Below are 20,353 nucleotides of genomic sequence, written 5' to 3' on the forward strand. Positions count from 1 at the left end.
TTCTTCAACAATGCTTCAAGCAAACTACAATCTACTTATATATATATATATATATATATATATATATATATATATATATATATATATATATATGTATATATATATAGGTATATGTATACATATATATAACTTACTATATATATATATATATAACTTACTATATATATATATATATATATATATATATAACTTACTATATATATATATATATATATATATATATATATATATATATATATATATATATATATATATACAGTAACTTATAAAATATATATGGCGATTAAACGACACAGAATATTCCGTGTTTCATCCAAGCCTGATGAATCCTAGCGTGGATGAAACGCGGAATATTCTGTGTAGCTTAATCGCCATATATATTTTAAAACTTACTACCTAGGTCTACTTACGTATTGAGCACTGTGGAAGTAAATACTTAAAGTTTACGCATAAATTTTTACTTTCGTATACTAATTTATGTCATTAAATGACGTAGTTATATATATATATATATATATATATATATATATATATATATACATATATATATATATATATATATATATAGAGAGAGAGAGAGAGAGAGAGAGAGATGATTATATATATATATGATTATATATATAATTATATATTTATATGTAATTATATATATGTGTGTATGTGTGTGTATGATTAAATTTATATCATTATATATATTTAATTATGTATGTGGGTGTGTATCGTATTCTTACTTTTTGTGTATTTTTTCTCTCATTTATTATATATATATATCGGATTGTCGTATTTATTTTAGGTTACATTTATTAATTCTTATTTTTCTGGATTTCTTTTTCATGCTTATTTACGTGTTGATTTACCGTCTTATTTCGATTAGTTTTACATTTTCATTTCTCGTTTTGTTCGTTTCATTATTTTTCATCTTATCTTTTTAACTTCTATTTCTTTCTTTATCTGTTTTCTCGCTATATTTTATTTCCATTTTGTCTTCATTTTTTTCTCTTTTACTTGTGATGTTTTTGTCTTTTGTTTGATTTTTTTCTGTTTTATTTTATTTCTTTGTTCTTACTTTTCAAAGTATTCCTCCGTTTCAGGTGAAAAAATTGGCTCGAAGACAAAACCAAGAAAATAATCTTGATTCCAAGAAAGGTCAACAAAGAACACAAAAAAGAAAAAAAGACGACGACCATGATTCTGGTAAATTTCATTTATTTTCTGCTGAATAGAAATAAAATTCTCGAAAATCAAATCCAGATTTTTGTAAATAGAATTCAATAAATATTTTGTCTAACCGAATTAATATTTTGTTTAATTGAATTAATATTTTCTTCAATCGAATTAATATTTTATTTAATTGAATTAATATTTTGTTTAACCGAATTAATATTTTGCGTAATTGAATTAATAGTTTGTTTAATCGAATTAATATTTTATTTAATTGAATTAATATTTGTTTAATCGAATTAATATTTTATTTAATTGAATTAATATTTTTAATCGAATTAATATTTTGTTTAATTGAATTAATATTTTGTTTAATCGAATTAATATTTAATTAATGCAATTAATATTTTGTTTAATGGAATAATTAATTTGCTTAATTGAATTAATATTTTGTTTAATCGAATTAATATTTTGTTTAATTGAATTAATATTTTTTTTAATTGAATTAATATTTTACTCAATGGAATTTTTAGTTAATAAAATTAAATTTTGGTTAATTGAAACAATTTTGTTGATTAATAAAATTAATATTTTAGTTAAGTGAATTAAGATTTTGGTTTATTAAATTAATATTTGGTTAATCGAATCAATATTTTAGTTAGTAGGATTAATATGTTTTAATAGTTAATAGAATTAATAGAATATTTTGCTTAAGTGAGTTAAGAAATTCTTTAGTTTAATCAATATTTAGTTTATAAATTAATATTTTTGTCAATCTAATTAATATCATTTTACCGAATTAAAAATTTTACTTAATCGAGTAAATACTTCGATTAAGGAAATTAATATTTTGGTTATTAGAATTTAGATTTTGGTAAAACAATTTAATATTTTAGCTAATCAAATAAGAGTTTTGTTTAATTGAATTATCATTTTGGTTAATTTGATAAATTTTAATAAAGGTTTTTGTTGGTTAATTTAATAAAGGTTTTGGTTAATCTAATTGATATTTTAGTTAATCAAATAACGGTTTTGTTTAATTGAATTATAATTTTAGTTAATTTGATAAATTTAAATAAAGGTTTTTGTTGGATAATTTAATAAAGGTTTTGGTTAATCTGATTAATATTTTAGTTAAGTGAATTAAGATTTTTAATACAATCAATTATTTAAGTTAATTGAATTAGGATTTTGATTAATCGAATTAATATTTTGGTTAATAAAATTAAGATTTTGGTTAATATAATTAATATTTAGCTCATTAAAGTAAAACTTTGATTACCTTAAATAATATTCGGTTAATCGAATGAATATTTCTGTTAATCGATTAAAATTTTTGCTTAATCTAATTAATATTTTGGTTAACCGAATGTAATCTTTTGATAAACCGAATTAATCATTTTGATTAATATAATCAAGATTTCGGTGAATTGAATTAATTATTTTGGCAAATCGAATTTAGATTTTTGTTAATTGACTTTTTATTTAAATACATTCGATTTCATTTTTTGTTTAATCGAATTAAGATTCTCTTAAATAGAATTAAGATTTTCTTTAAACGAATTAAAATGTTAGTAAATTGAATTAAAATTTTGGTTTATCGAATTAATATTTTGGTTAATTTAATTAAAATTTTGATTGATGGTATTAAGGTTTTGGCTGATTGAATGAATATTTTGGTTAAACAAGTTATTAGTTGGTTAAATTAATTTAGATTAATTTAGTTTAATCGAATTTATGTTTTAATCAATCAAACTATTTGGGTTCGTTGACTTAAGATTTGTAAAAAAAAATGAGATTGAAATAAAGACTTAAACTAGGAAATTGCCGGATTTCTGTGGGTGTCGCTTGTTTGTTTTATTAAATTCTGAATTCTCATTCTCTTTTATACGACGATGCCGGAACTACTTTATGAAGTAATTAAACGCTGTGTTCCAATAAGGAACGGTTGGCATTGTCATGAAATACTAAAGATGTCACAGTTAATTTCTTCAGCCGATTGACAAAAAATCAGAACAATTGTGGCGTTGTTTTGTCTAAAGTCCTTTGAAGATGTCAATGGTTTTCCTAGTCTCAACCACCTCCGGCGTGTCTGTTCGGAGATTATAATACAATCCATTTCGCTTGATACGCTCGAGGGTAGGGAAGCTCAAACACTTGGCTCGAGGCAAACATTTGATACAAACACCTGCTCTTCGGGAGATTGAAGCCGATCTCGGCAGCCATTGCTCTGTGATTGCCGCCATTTCTCTCGTTTGATTAAAACTTGCACCTGACCACGATTGAAAGAGACTTTCGTTTCGGCCAATCAGATGCCGCCCTTTTTAAGCCAAATACACGCGTGCACATGCGCAACTGTTATATTTTAGTGGTTCCTACGTCTGTTTTGAGAGACAAAAGATATCTGGTTTATATTAAAACAAGGTTTGCACAATACCCAACCCCACTTCGTATCCAAAAACTATCTTTCACGTTCATTTAATAAGCATACATCTTTGAAATATTGTTTAAATTTTTGGTTCCGGTTTCGATTATAGCTGAAGGAACTCAAGTTATATATATATATATATATATATATATATATATATATATATATATATATATATATATATATATACATACATTTTTTTCTTCATGAGTTTTGGTTTTGATTTCGATTCGAACTGATGCACCCAAATCATATGTATATATATATATATATATATATATATATATATATACTCTATTAAACCAAGGCTTCAAAAAAAGGAATTGATAGCAACAAAAAGTGTATTTCATTGTAAGCTACAATTGTTTCAATTTCAAGTATTATGGCGTTTGAAAATTTTCACATAACCAGCCTCTCTTCAGACTTCTTAAATAAAAAACACTTTGACAATAGAACATTGTTTAAAGAAATTTCCCCTAAAGGAAAGGAAGCATGCGAAAACATTTACCCTGGACGCATCCTTTGTCAAAAGCCCATTTAAATAATAATATATCACCTAATTTTCATATCCTTATTTAAAAACCTGTCATAAGAAGTTTCCACAAAAATCCGTAGCCATTTAATACCTTTTAATAATACTATTCATTGAATTCCTAAATTAGATTTCTATATTTCTTTATTTCACATAATTAATTTTTTTTTTTTTAATTTTATTTTTATATTTATAATATGGTCAGAACAACATTGCTATAACGTTACGGCTATTTTTAGTTTCGTATTCGCCCATCGATGACTTCAATGTTTACAAAATATCGATTATCTTATTACATAGATTTAAGACCAGTTTAGGGTTAATATTTTATTAAATAGGAAAATAAACTTTAGCATTACCTTATATTTATTAATCCTCATGCAACATTTCGAGTTAAGGATCCTATTCTATTTTTTATTTAATATTTTATTATTCACTTTCGTTCATTAGATTATAATGTGGTTCTCGATAGTTGTGAAAAAAACTAACTACGAAGGGAGATAATCCATCACGTTGTTAATTGTTAGTAAAAAAAATTATGTGGAACAAAGGTCGAATTAATACTTATAACAATTAAAGGGAGACAACTAGGGCCGTTTGATGTTTCAGGTCTAGTAAATACTAAAAAGAGTCTATGATTTATTAATTAATTTAATTAAACAGATTCAGAAAAGGGGCGTGCAATAAGTAATGCCCCTGTAGAACACCCCAGGTTGCTCCTCAAACCACGAGATGACTTCAGAAATCAAGGCTGCGTCATCTGGGAAACGCTTTCCTTTCAAACACAACTTCATTGGGAGGATGGGGAAGGATTTCATAACCACACGCCCGTGCTTCTGATCAGCGAGTTGTGGATGGGAGCATTGTTTTACAGGAGGAGGGTAGCTTTGCTGATCTTGCCCCGCCTCTTGATGTTGATAGCTTCCCTTAATTTCCTCAAAAGTAAAGCATAATAGGCTCCTGTAATTGTGGAATGGTGTGAGCAACCTGGGAATCCATCTAGCAAACACTTTATGCATATGCAAGTGGTCATGAATGATAGTTTCCACAGACCCTGTACTAATCTTGACATCTTGGGCTATTTGACGAATAGTAATGCGCTGATCTTCCAAAATGGCAGCCTCAACTTGACGGACAGATGCCTCATCAATGGCAGAAGGGGGGCGACCAGGTCTGGGAGCTGTTTCCACAGACTTCCTGCCATGTTTGAATTCACGATGCCAGCGTTTTACAAGGTCATAAGATGGGGCATTATCACCATAAGTTTATTTCATTTCATCAAAAGTCTCCTGTGGTGTACGTCCTTTCAAATACAAAAACCGGATCACTGCTCGACATTCAACAGGCTCCATTTCATACCTGACTCAGTTCAAACATCTGTAAAACAGAAACCACAATTAGTTCAGAGCTGTAATTTGCTACATAACCCGTAGAGAAATTTCAGCTAGATCAGACAACTGGAAGTGGGTCAGGGGTATTACTTATTGCACGCCCCTCGTATTTAACAAACTAAGAATTTAAAGTATATTTTCAATCTTAAAACTGATTATTTACCCATGGGTTTAACCTAAATCTGCTATCCATCCATAATCTACTGGGGGTTACTCATAGCTCCAAAACCAAAATTACAATTCGTGCATTGTATTCTTGGATACCTAAATAAAATAATATATATTCTCTAATAATTATTCTGACATACATATATATATATATATATATATATATATATATATATATATATATATATATATATATATATATTGATCACAACACTTTATAATATATAAGAATCGATAGAAAATTGGTCTCATAATAATGTATAGGAAATCTGCATGAATTAAAATATCATATTTAAGCGAATTTTACGACCGGGCTACATAAAATCATCTTCTTGGCCTTTTGGCCAAGATCAAAGTGTAGTATCTGTTCTTCAGATGCTGCAAGCTGTGACTAGCTGTGACTAGCAAAGACCAGATGTGGGGGCAACCCCACATGCCTGACCATTAACCAGCTCCCATTTCCCACCTCTCGGGAGCTGGTCCCCTTTTTCCCTTCCCCCTCCCTTCACTCCTCACATTAAAAATCGGCCTTGTGCCTAATTTGCTCGGTGGGGGAGCAAATAAATACCATCTGTTCTTCAGATGCTGCACTTCCATTTCTTATTCTCTTTCGGTGGAGGATCAGTCCTTCACGACTGAGACAATTTTTTTATTTTCGTACCTTTTCTCCACGTTAAAAAACGACCCTGGTGTCTAACTCTGTCCCCTGGGGAGGCATTGTAAATAGGTACAATTACAATGATATCAGGGCGTCTCCATCTATAGAATGCTAACATCAAATTACATATGAATGAGTCCCCTGTGGAATTTCCACATGTCCCGCTAGTTGTTGTTGTTGTTGTTGTTGTTGTTGTTGTTGTTGTTGTTGTTGCTGTAGTAGTAGTAGTAGTAGTAGTAGTAGTAGTAGTAGTAGTAGTAGTAGTAAACATTAACTTATAGAAATGGATAAAGATGGCAACCGTGAAATTTAAAGAGCCTTGTTTATAAATAAATATTTTTAAAAAAAAGAACATTTTTTTTCTTTCCTTCAGATGGCAGTGGTCCAATAAACGGGAATGAACCAAACATGCCTCGTACGTATAAATTGTTCATTTTATCACATATTTGTAAACTTATAAAAAAATATATATTTTCCAAGTCTCATCATCATCAAATCTAGATAAGACATAAACGAAGTCAAAATATTATTATTAGCATTTTAATTAGTTTAATTTACATTACCTGCTCCAAAAATTAAGATTTTAAGAAAAAGATTCTAGTAATTCATCCATGTTTTTTTAATTAAATCACTTAGTCAAAATGCGCCAGAGTGCCAACAAAGACTTAATTTAAAAAGTTGATTTATAGGCGTATTTGGGTATGCTTTGAACGAATATCACATTTAAGGTGGTAGTTTTTTTTTTGTTTTGTTTTGTTTTTTGGGTTTTTTTTTTATTATTAAGACCTTTATTATCCAATGTATTTTTTATTCACTAGTTGCGCTAAATTAAATTATATGCGCAAGAACAAACATGGCGACTATTAAAAACAATAGGGAATGCATTAGATAATGAAGGTCTTAATATCACAAAAACTACTTGTCGACGACTACTTTAAATGTGATATTTGTTTAAAATAGATTAGAATACCTCTAAAATTCCACTTTTTAAAGGTAAGTTTTTTAGTTGGTACTCTAGCGCATTTTGACCAAAAGCTTTATTTAATTAATTACAGTTGGGTACATGCAAAATGAATGCCGATGCTCAAAATGTATAAACATTTTTACCCCGCCCTTTACTAAAAAATTCACCAAAAATCAGGAAATTCACCAATTTTAATGAAATTTTCAGTATTTATCAAATAATGATCACAAAATATAACGAATACATTAGTTTTACTTAAAGCTTCATGGAAATGTATTATTTTGTTAAAACAAAAAGTACTTTTACTAAAGTTATGGTTTTAGGTAGTAAAAAAAAGCATGAATTTATTTTTGCTTTTTTTATAAAAATAAAGCATCGTAAATTGTAACAAAAATATATATTTAATTTTTACAGGAACATTACGAAAAAAGCTCCTAAAATCCGTATTAATGAATTCGATATAACTCGAAGAAAAATTAATTTTTCAGACTATCAATATTATCATTGAATTAAGCATTGTTTATTTAATATTTCCACACAAAAAAAGTTATAATTGCAAAAAATATTTCTACTTCTTTCTTTAATTACAGATTTCGCATGATTTTTATATATAAGATTCTAGTATTTGCCTTCCTTGCATGAATGTAAAACTTTCGGCGTAACATCATTTTATATAAATTTTTTTAATTTAAAAGCAGCAACATAGAAAAATAATTAAATTAGAAAATGGTAAAAATTAGATAAACGTTCATGATATTCTTGGATACCTAAATAAAATAATATATATTCTCTAATAATTATTCTGACATATATATATATATATATATATATATATATATATATATATATATATATATATATATATATATATATTAATCACAACACTTTATAATATATAAGAATCGATAGAAAATTGGTCTCATAATAATGTATAGGAAATCTGCATGAATTAAAATATCATATTTAAGCGAATTTTACGACCGGGCTACATAAAATCATCTTCTTGGCCTTTTGGTCAAGATGAAAGTGTAGTATCTGTTCCGACGGATGCTGTAGGCTGTGACTGGCAGAGACCAGATGTGGGGGCGGCCCCACATGCCTGACCTTTAACCAGCTCCCATTTCCCACCTCTCGGATGCACAGACGGGAGAAAAAAGAAAAACAGTACTACCTATCTCCATTAACTACCTGGCGTCATTTTCAGACAGCCTTTCAACTGTCTGACATTTTGGGCTTCCGTAGTACTTTAGTTTTTAATCTTTCAAATACAAATCCATGTGACGAGGGTTTTGTTTTCTTTCGGTTGAGCGAAGCGAGAATCTCTCGCTTTTGGGAGCTAACTGAGCTATTTTTGTACAAATAAGGTGTGTTTTTTAATTCAATATCTTATGTATTTACTTTTCTAATTATCTTTGAAAATGACTCAGAAAACTAATATTTATATTTCAAAGAATTTTTATAGTGAATTTATTTCATTCCAAAAATTAGCTGAATTAGTTTGCCGTGAAAACATTTTTCATAACTTTTTTTCACGTGTGCAAATATTTTTTTTCCTTTTGGAAATTAACTTTAGTCTTTAATCTTCCTAATGCAATAAAAAAAGAAGTTGGAAATCTACAAAGAAATATGATAAATCGGCTTTCAAAACTATGTCCTCCTATCTGTATTCCACCTTTTTTGCCCGTACATAAGTATTGTTAATATCGACTATTGCATATGTATAGAAAAAATAGGACAATAAAATTACAAAATGAATAATACCGGACATTAATATAAATGAATAATTTTTTTAAATGATTATACTCATTAGGCATTCAAATAGGTGTATTTGGACATTTCGTCTGCATTATATGTAATGTATTTCAGGTATTATGTTCCATTATTGATTAAAATGACACAGCCGTTTTAATAGCAATATAGATGTGATAAATTATTAAATAAAAATTCTGCATTTATTTTATTTTATTTTATAGATGATGGTTGGCACTTAAGCTATTGATAATGGACTCTTTTGATAGAAATGAATATTTTTGCATCTTCGATATATTTAGACGAGTTCTGTTTAATTAATCGGCTGTCGGAAACTTAGTCGATGACAATTGCCTCAAATTTTACGCTCTCATCAATAACGGAATTAGCAACAAACTCTAGACATGTGCAAGTATAAGAACCACTGTATTAGGTCCCTGGGTGCTTTCTATTCTAATAGCCTCTTTTTCTTAGCTTTACTTTGGAATTCCAATCCTGCTACCCGTTTCTCCGACAGTACAGAAATTTGAATGCTATCTTAACAAATATCTTGCTGCAAAACTCTCCACTTAGGATGTCCCCCTATAAGGTTGGTTCGTAATCATGTTAGCTCCTTACGTTTCAATAGCAATATGTTTTGTTTAAGGCGAATAAAGCGAGAAAAAAAATTATTTTTGGATTATTTGGATTATTTAATTTATATTTTGCATATTCAGTGTTATTCGCACAACATTTCAGCCGATGTAACCTCCACACTTTTTCAGATGTATCTTGTTGAATTCGAGAATATTTCTATCGAACTCGAAACTTCTAACCTTCTTTGGGTGTATCTTGTAGAACTCGGGAATCAGGAACCGAGTTTGACACTTGAAGAAGTTTCCCGAGTTTGACACTTGAAGAAGGTAGAAGGTTACATCGGTCGAAATGTGAAAATAACATTGATTATAAGAACAGTATTCCGATTAATGCAAACCAATCCTCATCTCAAAAAATCAGAAATATAATTTTGCTTTTGATCTTTCTTTTCTTTTTTTTTACTAGCAGGACGCCAGGCGTTGCCCGGTCATAAAATACGCATAAATATTATATTTTAATTAATTCAGATTTCTTATTTATTATAAACAGAAATATCGTAAGTATTAAATGTAACGTTAAATTCCTTGAAAATAAAATGAGTAAAAACAGCGAAAGAAACTGAGACATGTGCATGCTAGTATTATGTTTTTTCTAAACAGTTCATTTCTTGTAAGTAAAAAAAAGCTCGAACTGAGATTGAAACCAAAACCTAAAGACAGTGAGTCAAGTATGATAACCATTAGACCAGCTTGACACGTCTTTAAAAAGTGTTTTCAAACCTACTTGTTCTTAACATAAGGAATCTGTCATGTGAACAGCATGTGGATTCATGAAACAGTTGACAACCAGATAAAAATCCGATGACTCACACCTACCAATTTTTCAATTTTGATCGTTCAGCATCTCTTTTCTTTTTTTTTTAATAAAAACCGATTAAAAAGTTTTCCACGTGTCTGAATACCCTATATACTAAATTTCAAGTTTGTAGATCAATAATTCGTTCAGTATATCGGTTCAGAATTGTCCTCACACACACATTCTCACTTTTATAGGTATACAAGCAGGCCGCCCGGCATTGCCCGGTCGTAAAACACGCTTAAATATGATATTTTAATTAACGCAGATTTCGTATTTATTATTATACTAGTGAGGGGGAGGGGCTTTGACTGGGCGTAAAATACGCTCAAATATGATATTTTAATCTGTCCAGATTTTGTATATATTATTATAAAGTCGTGATTTCAAAAGCAAAGAAAAGTATTTGGGTGCCATCAGCTAGAACCGAAACTGAAAGCAAAACTGTAGCATTCAAAGCTGGTGACGTTACCACTGTATCAACGTGATATGTATATGAACTGATTATAAATAAACTAAGATTAATGTACAAAATGTATAACGATTTTTTTTTCAATTATAACTCATTTTTTACCCCTTAAGTACTATTTTAACCGGCCAATGACCCATAAAAAACGGTCCGTAAAAAATCCAATCATTTGAGGCCCCTGGCGCCGCTCTGCGACTTTTAGTTTCGGAGGAGTTTGAAAATATGGAGACAGACAGACAGACAGACAGACATATAGCCTTTTATATATTAGAATATTATATTCGACCCAATACATAATAATGAATAAAAGGTAAAAAAAAAAAAAAAAATGACTCGTGCGCCACCATTGAAGATCGAAACCAAAACATTTAGCTTACCATTTACTTTTCCCTTTGCCGTTAATTCTTAACTATAAAGATATGTTTGTTGCAATGCTACAAATTAAAACATGAACCAATAGCTATTACGTTACGCATTTATGTTCGTAATTCCCTTGTTCGACTTTCACCCGACAAATCCCAATTTTATTTTTTACACTTTTGCACTGATTTTCCCGGGCTAAAACCCAAATATAAAGTTTCGTATGGGTTCAAATACCTATATATTAAGTTTCATGTCTGTCTAGGAGAAGTTTGGTAAGCAACATTTTTAAACATATATATATATATATATATATATATATATATATATATATATATATATATATATATATATATATATATATACGCATACATAAATATATATATATAGAAAGAGTTTTGTGTTTACTATAACCTTTTTACGCAAATATTACGCAAGCATAAATCATGTAGAATATCTGCATGAATATAATTACACGTAATAGTTAACTAAAGATGATCATCCCATAACAAAACCAGAAAAACTAATAGGGAATTAATTAAAATGAATCTTTAAAAGAATATGCAAATTAGGTAGATCTTTTTGCAGATGAATGCAATTCCACGACTCATATATAACAAAGTTTTTTTGTTTGTTTGTTTGTTTTTTTTTAAACATATAGAAAAAAGGGTTTTTAATATGAATATACACAACAAAAATTTCAGGAGTATAGATGTATTTATTTATTGTCAAGTGCAATATTTATATGTGTTTTTTTTTTTTGTCTTTTGTCTTGTAGGCACCCAGCTTTATACGAACCAACCGCCACTGAGCGAAAGTCAACTTTATTCCGACGGAGGTGGATTAGACGAAAGCATGGACAATATCGATCACGTGCTGATGACCGAATCCAATTCGCACAACACCCTCACCCCAGGCCCTGTGATAAACCCCATCGATAAATTATATTCCATGCAGAATTCATACTTCAACGCTGAATAAATGCAAAACTATTCACACACAGACCAACACATAAAGATAATAATTATTATCATACTTATAATAATAAACATTATTATTATAAGTTTAACATGTTACGCATATATTTTTTTTTTTAATATTTATTCAACAGTGCGCAATATATGAGTAGCATAAAAATATAAGTGCTCGTATATTATAATAACGAAAAAATATTGATTCAATACTTTTTTGTTATTATTATAGGAGCGTCAAAATATACTTATCGTAAGAGAACAACCATACAACACCGTTCGCTTTTGTTTTCTTTTCTTTTTTTTTCTTTTTTTGGTTGTTGTCGCTTTTTTTGTTTGTTTGTGTGTTTTTTGTTTTTGTTTTTTTTTTTTTTTTTGTTTGTTTTTTGTTTTTTTTTGGGGGGGTGCTTTTTTGTTTGTTTATTTGTTTTTTTTTTTTTTGTTTTTTGTTTTTATTTGTTTGTTTTTTTGTTTTGTTTTTTTTTTCTGTTTTTTATTTTTTGCATTTTATTAAAGTAGCCTGAAGAATTCCTTCGGTGGAATAAAACACGGGCGCTTTTGTATAGCTCACTTGTCATAAGTATCTTTTTTATACTATTAAGCTCTACTCATGTGTCGAATACTGTTAAAGTAAACACTGAAACAAAAAATATATACGTAACACTTTATATATATATATATATATATATATATATATATATATATATATATATATATATATTATTAATATATACCATATATAAATATTATATAATAATTGTATTATATAATAACCAAAGATACTCAGTGTGTGTGTGTTTGAGTGCTAGTGTGTTCGTGTGCGTGTACATATGTGTGAGCATGTGTGTATATGTGTGTGTATGCATCTATTCCAACATATGTATTCAACCATTCCGTTCAACCAATATACATACGTAATCCCGTATTAAGCGCTGTGTATATTTGCACGATAGTAGATGGACGTTTTGGCCAGCGGACATTTTGGCCGATGGATGAAATGATTTTGTTTTTGTTTCTTTGTTTTTTTTTGTTTTGTTTTTTTTTTTTGTTTTTTTTACTTATTTACACTTCACTAACATTATTTGTTAATAAAAATGTCAAAAATATTGATTTTACTCCAACCACAATAAATGAAAGGAGGGACTTTATATAAGTTAAATTTAAAGATATAACTTTTAATTTAACTTCAGATCTTATGGGGTTGATTTAGAGTACTGATGGAGAATCCCGAATCAGTCCCGGAAATGACCGAGGCAGTTTACGATTTAAAAACCGGGAGGGAGGGGATATTATAAGACAGATAATATTAAACTTGCGATTTTAATTTTTTTTTTTCGTTTTTCTTTTTTTCTTTTTTTTTTTTTGAGAAGAAGTTTTTTCAAAGAATTTTTAGGGGGAGGGAGGGGGGCTAAAATTTATAACTCTAGCCACAATCTAACACTAACCCTAACCTAATCCTTCGCAAATAAATATTATATAATAACTGTATTATATAATATGTCGTCTATATTTTTACATTTTTACAGCTTCCAAATCGTAAACTGCTTCAGTCATTTCCGAGACTGACTCGAGATTCTCTGCCAACGCTCGGTACTGACTCCACAAGAAATGAAATCCAAAGGGTACCTATTCCTTACAAGCACCTTAATTTATTATGCTTTAAAACTAACTGAGTTCGTTTATATTTCACAAAATAAACGAACGTAATCTGTTATTTTATATTCAATTCTTATTTTGACGTCAGTCAAAAATAAATGGCCAAAACGTTCCCGATTCGTACATATACGCGCACGTATGTTTAAATGATAAAAAACGCAGACATAATACAAATAAGGCGGTGCGTACATGCATATATATATATATATATATATATATATATATATATATATATATATAAGGATGCGTGTGTACGCACTTGCATGCTGACTTAAAGCGAGATGAAACGGTTCTTTACTAGAAACATTGACCCTTTGAGGAATCCTGTTTGTCGTTGGTTTAGGGCTAAAGTCCCATTATACTTCATATTAAGCTGAACACTTTAATTCTAACCGGAAATTACTTTCTGATCGGTAGTTTAAAGGCTTCAAAAATATTTTCTTAATTTCCCATCACCAACAAGGAATTCCCATGGCGATCATGCATATATATATATATATATATAGTAAGTTATATGTATATGTCAATTAAGCTACACAGATTGCTCCATCCTCGCAAAGACTGATTCTAGAATAATATTTTCCAGAGGTAAAATAACGAATGAAGGTTTCACGAGGTTGATACAAGAGTGCGCAATACCGAAGTAGGGCAAGATATACCTTGCATTTGTTTTATATAAGCATTGATATGTCGCTACACTTTTATGTGCATGTTTCGGTCAGCCATTTACAAGTAACTAGAGACCCTTCAGGCGATATTACTTATACATATATATATATATATATATATATATATATATATAGTGGAATGCCCGTTTCAGGACGGTTAATATTAATTCCCCGAACAGAACAGGTTTTAGTCTCATATACAACGTATTTTAACGCAAATCCAAATCCAGATATAATACTGCCTAAAACTTATGTGTGGAATCTTCATTTTAATTGGGATCAAAATTCATTTCATCGTTTTGATTTTAGAAAATGCCCAAGATTTAAAGCCTGAACTCCTTTTAACTAGAAAAATTGAACTTCTGTGAATTTTGCTGAATGAATGTTTTATTGACGATGGGTCAAATTTAACGCAAATTTCGATTCGACCAATTTTCAAATGGAGTATCTGTACTCGTGTTAGGCATCTTCAAGCCTCTTCAAAATACGAAGAAACAAAAATTTGCGGAATATTTATTAATTGATGTCAAATATATAATGTTAAACTTGATAATGTAATTGAAAGTATATGGATTTTGATGAAGAGATTTCACCCCTCTTTGTTTTATTTGCATGAAACTAAATTAAACTAAATATAGTGCAAAGTATTGCTCTTGTGTTCTAAAATCCGTAATGATTGATTAATTAGTTTAGGAGAGAATCGTATACATAAACGTATGATATATATATATATATATATATATATATATATATATATATATATATATATATATATATATATATATAAAGTCGCTTTTTTGTATGCTTGTGAGTTCCTTCCTCATAGGTTCCGAAACGGGTTGGCCTATCTTTTGCAAATTTTACACAAAAGTAATTTATATATCTGGCAGTGTTCTTAGATATGTTTTGTACAGAAATCCATCCATCGAAAATATACGTTCTGAAAAGTAGTCTTTCTTCTTTTATAGATAAAAAAGAATTTTTACATGGGAATATTTTACGTTACACCAGTAGGCTATTTTTAAAATCGTCAAGCCTAATTATCAGTAGATGTGTTATTGTAAACAAACACAGACGGAATTTGATGAACGAAATTATCATTATTATTCTCTCTATAATATTCAATAGAGGATTGATTCTATAATAATCCATACACAATCTCCATAAATTAAAATGGCATGTTTAAGCGTATTGTATGTATGACAACGCCGGGTGTCCAGCTAGTATATATATATATATATATATATATATATATATATATATATATATATAAACATCTACACGTATCTATATCTATTTAAGAACGATTTTAAAAAAAGAACGTCTCCAATACGTAGACTTTAGCATTTGAAAGTGATTTTTAAGCCTTTAAAATTGGCTGATAGGAAGTAATTTCTTATTAGAATTAATTATAACGTATTGACATGCGTCGAATATTCCGATTCATGCATGATAGGCCTATCGCAAAAATAATGTTATTTTCCGAGGGCGCCATTGTTCTAGAAATGAACAGGTATGGCGCTTATCAACTCTGAAATCCATGCGCGATAGATTTTCAAAGATGATTAACAAGAAACCACTTTTTAAAAATGCAAAACTTTATTCGGAGAAACCTCGTTGATACAAGTTATTGCTTTTCCTCTGGCTTCTCGGTTATTCCAATTGTTCTTGGGGCGGGTATAAGGATACAGATCAAGACCATGCCCATAACAGGCCCAGCGATCTAACATTTGGGATTTTTTACAGAAAATAAGATGTCCAGCCAGTATTTTTTCATTGTTAACACTTCGCTTTCTATTGCTCTGAGAAAATTACATTCTGATAGTGGATTCTTGAGTCGAGCACTTTTATTAAATAATATCGCCTGCTACTTACTTAGCGAAATGCAAAGCTCTTTGTAAATAAACAAATGGAACACTTTAATAATGGCGGTCGTTGATCCCGTCGGGTTAGGTAGTGGAACTGCCGATTTACACGTAGATGGTTGTTGATTCGATTTCTAGTTTGGGATGGGTGCTAGTCTAACCGTACTGAAGAACTGTGATACCGTGAAACAGCCTTCTGTGGATGACTAAATGATAAAAACCAACATTAGGGTTATAAGAGAACAAGCTTTTTAATTTTATTAAGAACAAACTTAAAACGTATTTTCTTGTTTTGATCAGGCTATTGTTCTCATCTTGAGTGCTATGTGTGCAACGTTTCGGTCGGTATAGTACCCGAGCTTCGTCAGGCATCTTGGAAAAGAAAGAAGAAAAGTTGCTGGTTCCGTAGTGGTTTCGTATTCTTGGAGTTGTTTTTATTATTATTATTATTATTATTATTATTATTATTATTATTATTATTATTATTATTGCCTTGGTTTCGTACGTGTGGGAAAAAAATTTAATTGACAAGGGGGGGGTAACTTAATAAAGTTTGACGGGATTGTCTCCCTTAAAATGTTGAAATTTTAAGGAGAGGTGGTATATTTAGAACTGTCAAACTTAAAACGGTTCATACGGTTTGGACTCCATATTTTTATTTATATATTTTGCAAAAGTTTCATGTGATTATTTTACAATTTTCTTTTCATATTAAAGAACTTTCTTTATTCAAGGAATATCATTTATATGCCTTTGTTTATTCAAAGTTACCTTATATTTATTTATAGGAATCGGTCAACAATCGTTGAATTTATCAACTAACTCATTGTGATTCATATTATTTCGAATGTAAAACAAAAAACAAACATCAAACAAATCTCATAGGTGAATTTTCTATGTTTTTTATTGATATTTTGACCGTTTATCAATTATCTAAGAAAATTTACATTGCCTCTCGTAAAAAAAAAAATAACTCCAGTTGCATGATCGCCTGGCCTGTTATAGTGTTGACCTTGATAGAATTAGAATCAATTAAATAAACACAGCAGCATTTTCCGAAAAAAAAAATGCAGTCCGTTTTTTTTTTTGTTGTTTTTTTTTTTTCTATCGTGTTTTGTCACGACGTCGTCGACACTGCGTCATTTGTATACAACCGTTTATTTCTGATGATTCTTCCCCGTTTTTTACTGTGAATGAAGTGGGGAGGAGCATTGGTATTAGCGAAAATGGTGGGCATTCTGATAAATGATACACCCAATTCTCGCTCTGAGATACAGAATTAACACTACAATGTCGACGTAATCTGGGGTTATCTACTTTCAATATTTCTTTCGTTTTCTTTTCAATTCTTCCCCAATTCTCCTGTTTTGTACAAAATAAGTTTTACCGGTAATCGATACTTTGTTTAGTATTACCTATATTTATAAAATGTGTGTTCTTTAGGGATATCCAAATTGTTGTGTAAAAATCACCAACATTTTACGCATTATCAGCTACGTCATCATTTTGTGTCTATCGTATAATTGTGCATACTTTTTACGAATGCCGCTAGTCACATTAATCAAATCAGGGAAGGAGCGTTTTTTTTTTTTTTTTTTGCTATTGTTTATGTTAATTTTATCAATTAGAGACCTTCGTACATTTTTTAAATTAAACGCTAAAATCAAATTGATATAACGCCTTTAGAAATAAACATCTTTTAACGATTAAAATAATTTCAAGTTGTTGTTAAATTTGCTATAGTTGCCAATAGTAATTTTTTATAGTATTTATTTTTCTAATTCTTTTTTTCCTGTTATTTACAGAGTTTTTTATACAGACCAGCCCTCGTCCTACGTTTTTCCTTTTCATATATAGTCTGTCAGTATCCTCGTTTGAAGGTAGTGCATTGGGAATCGTCATGAGTTTCCTGGTCTTCTGGTCGAGATTCCTTAGCTCTTTTTTGGTCCAACTTATAAACGGTCCAGTGGCACTGCCCCACGTGTTTATTCCTTTAATTAGGTTTTAACTATTTGGGAACTGGATTTTCCCCACATTAAATACCGACCTTGTATCTAACTCTGCCTTCGTGGTGAGGCAAGTAAATAGGAACAATATATGTTGCTTTTGCCTTTCAAAATCATTTCAAGCAATTTGATTTACCGTAAATAGAAACTATGAGCAAAATAATCCGGTTACTTCCTGTCATGGTCGGACGCTAACTCTAGGTCATTGTTTACGGTAAAGTAAATTGCTTAAAACTTCTTTTAAAAATTCGACACCACAATCTTTTAACGCAAATAAGTAACAAATGATCGTACGTGATGTTACACTTTACTTTAGTAATCGATAAAAATAAAACTGGAAAGAAAGAAATAAAAATCCGAGTCGGCATTTATTACTGTTTTTCTTTCTTCCCGTCTCGACACCAGCTTAAAAATGTCTTTCGTTTCAATTGTGGGACTTTGTTTTGGCGTGGACTTTGTTTCTTCTCGATCACGTGGTGTCCTTCTTTTTTTTTTAATTCAGACGCAAGCCCGAGCACACGTGTCAATTTGCATACGCGTTCAAACGCTGCTCCTGCTGCTAATATAATCACTTGCCATCCATCCTTCGACTGCTGCTGATATTTTCATACGCGCTCATATGCGCTCAGTTACAATTAGGTAAAAATAAAAATAAAAATTGTTTTGTATTAATTTTCCAATTGTATTTCCTTTAAAATAATTGATGTCGGTATTAGTAATGGTTACCGAGGAATTTTTCAAGGAATTACTGTGGAACAAAGAAGTAAGAAGTAGGGCTCAGGTCGAATGTATTTATTTGACAAAATCTTATGTTTTGTGACAAGTTAATGCATTACATACCTTTGTGTGTGTGTGTGTGTGTGTGTGTGTGTGTGTGTGTGTGTGTGTGTGTGTGTGTGTGTGTGTGTGTGTGTGTGTGTGTGTAACAGAAAATATCTAGCCGGGTCGAATACTTTGATTAGATAGAAAATTATTATTATTATTATTATTATTATTATTATAACAATTAGCCTCTTACAAAATTGTAATATTGGCATCAATTGGCACCACACCAAATAGTCATGAAGGTTCAAGGAGGACGGAAAGACTGAGGAGAGAAAGCGCTAACATGATCTCCACTGCATGAGTTCGACGAGAACTGGAACCTTGTAGAGGTTTATTGCCATCCAAATTCTAGTGAAGACCAATGTCCGTTGCCAGTGTGAAATCAATGGTAAACGGCTGTTGTGATAATGCAAATTAATCTGCAAAGTTTATCGGAACAGGTGTAAAGTACTGGAAATCTGGGGAGACTTGTTGTCACTTAGATTCCAGAGAACACTGCAGAAAGAAATCTTTGAATACAGAATAATAATAATAATAATAATAATAATAATAATAATAATAATAATCTATTTAATTTCTGTCAATCAATCACATATCTATCATAACTTACAAACAGATTTCAAAAACACAATAACTTTTTTAATAATGTGTAACCTCAAATGAATAAAATAAAAACTTACGCACACTGATACATACATGCATATGAAAAAACCATCCTCGGTTAGTACCACTGAAAACTGTCATGAAGGGTTAACGAGGATGAAAAGACCGAGGAGGAAGAACACCGACCAGACCTCCACTGGGATGGGTGCAGAGAGTACTGCAATATATGGTGGTCTTAGTGCCAACCAAGTTCTAGAGAAGACCAACGGTCGTAGCTTACGAGAAATCAATGGTAAATGACAGTTGCGATAATGCAAATTGATGTACGTAAACTATCCAAAAGAGGTGAAGAGTACTGGAAATCTGGGGAAACTTGTGTGCAAACTTTTAGCGGGTGTAAGATATAGCTACACCAGTGAGACAGAAAATCGTCAAGACTGAGAAAGGA

General features: G+C 30.0%; 1 protein-coding gene and 1 pseudogene across 1 annotated transcript in view; both read left to right on the plus strand.

Moving 5' to 3' along the window:
* LOC145285822 (LIM homeobox transcription factor 1-beta.1-like) overlaps nucleotides 1–12,620 on the plus strand; it is a 277,005-nt gene extending 264,385 nt beyond the window's left edge. Inside the window, exons 7-9 of the mRNA XM_080134241.1 lie at nucleotides 1,092–1,194; nucleotides 6,712–6,753; nucleotides 12,090–12,620. Of these exons, the coding sequence (XP_079990367.1) occupies nucleotides 1,092–1,194; nucleotides 6,712–6,753; nucleotides 12,090–12,292 (348 nt within the window). The 3' untranslated portion in view covers nucleotides 12,293–12,620. The remainder of the gene's footprint in view (nucleotides 1–1,091; nucleotides 1,195–6,711; nucleotides 6,754–12,089) is intronic.
* Nucleotides 6,005–6,113, plus strand: LOC145286699 (U2 spliceosomal RNA; annotated as a pseudogene).
* Nucleotides 12,621–20,353: the final 7,733 nt, after the last annotated feature.

The sequence above is a fragment of the Euprymna scolopes genome, chromosome 10 (assembly GCF_053919585.1).
Source record: "Euprymna scolopes isolate OS-2025 chromosome 10, ASM5391958v1, whole genome shotgun sequence".
Lineage (NCBI taxonomy): Eukaryota > Metazoa > Mollusca > Cephalopoda > Sepiida > Sepiolidae > Euprymna > Euprymna scolopes.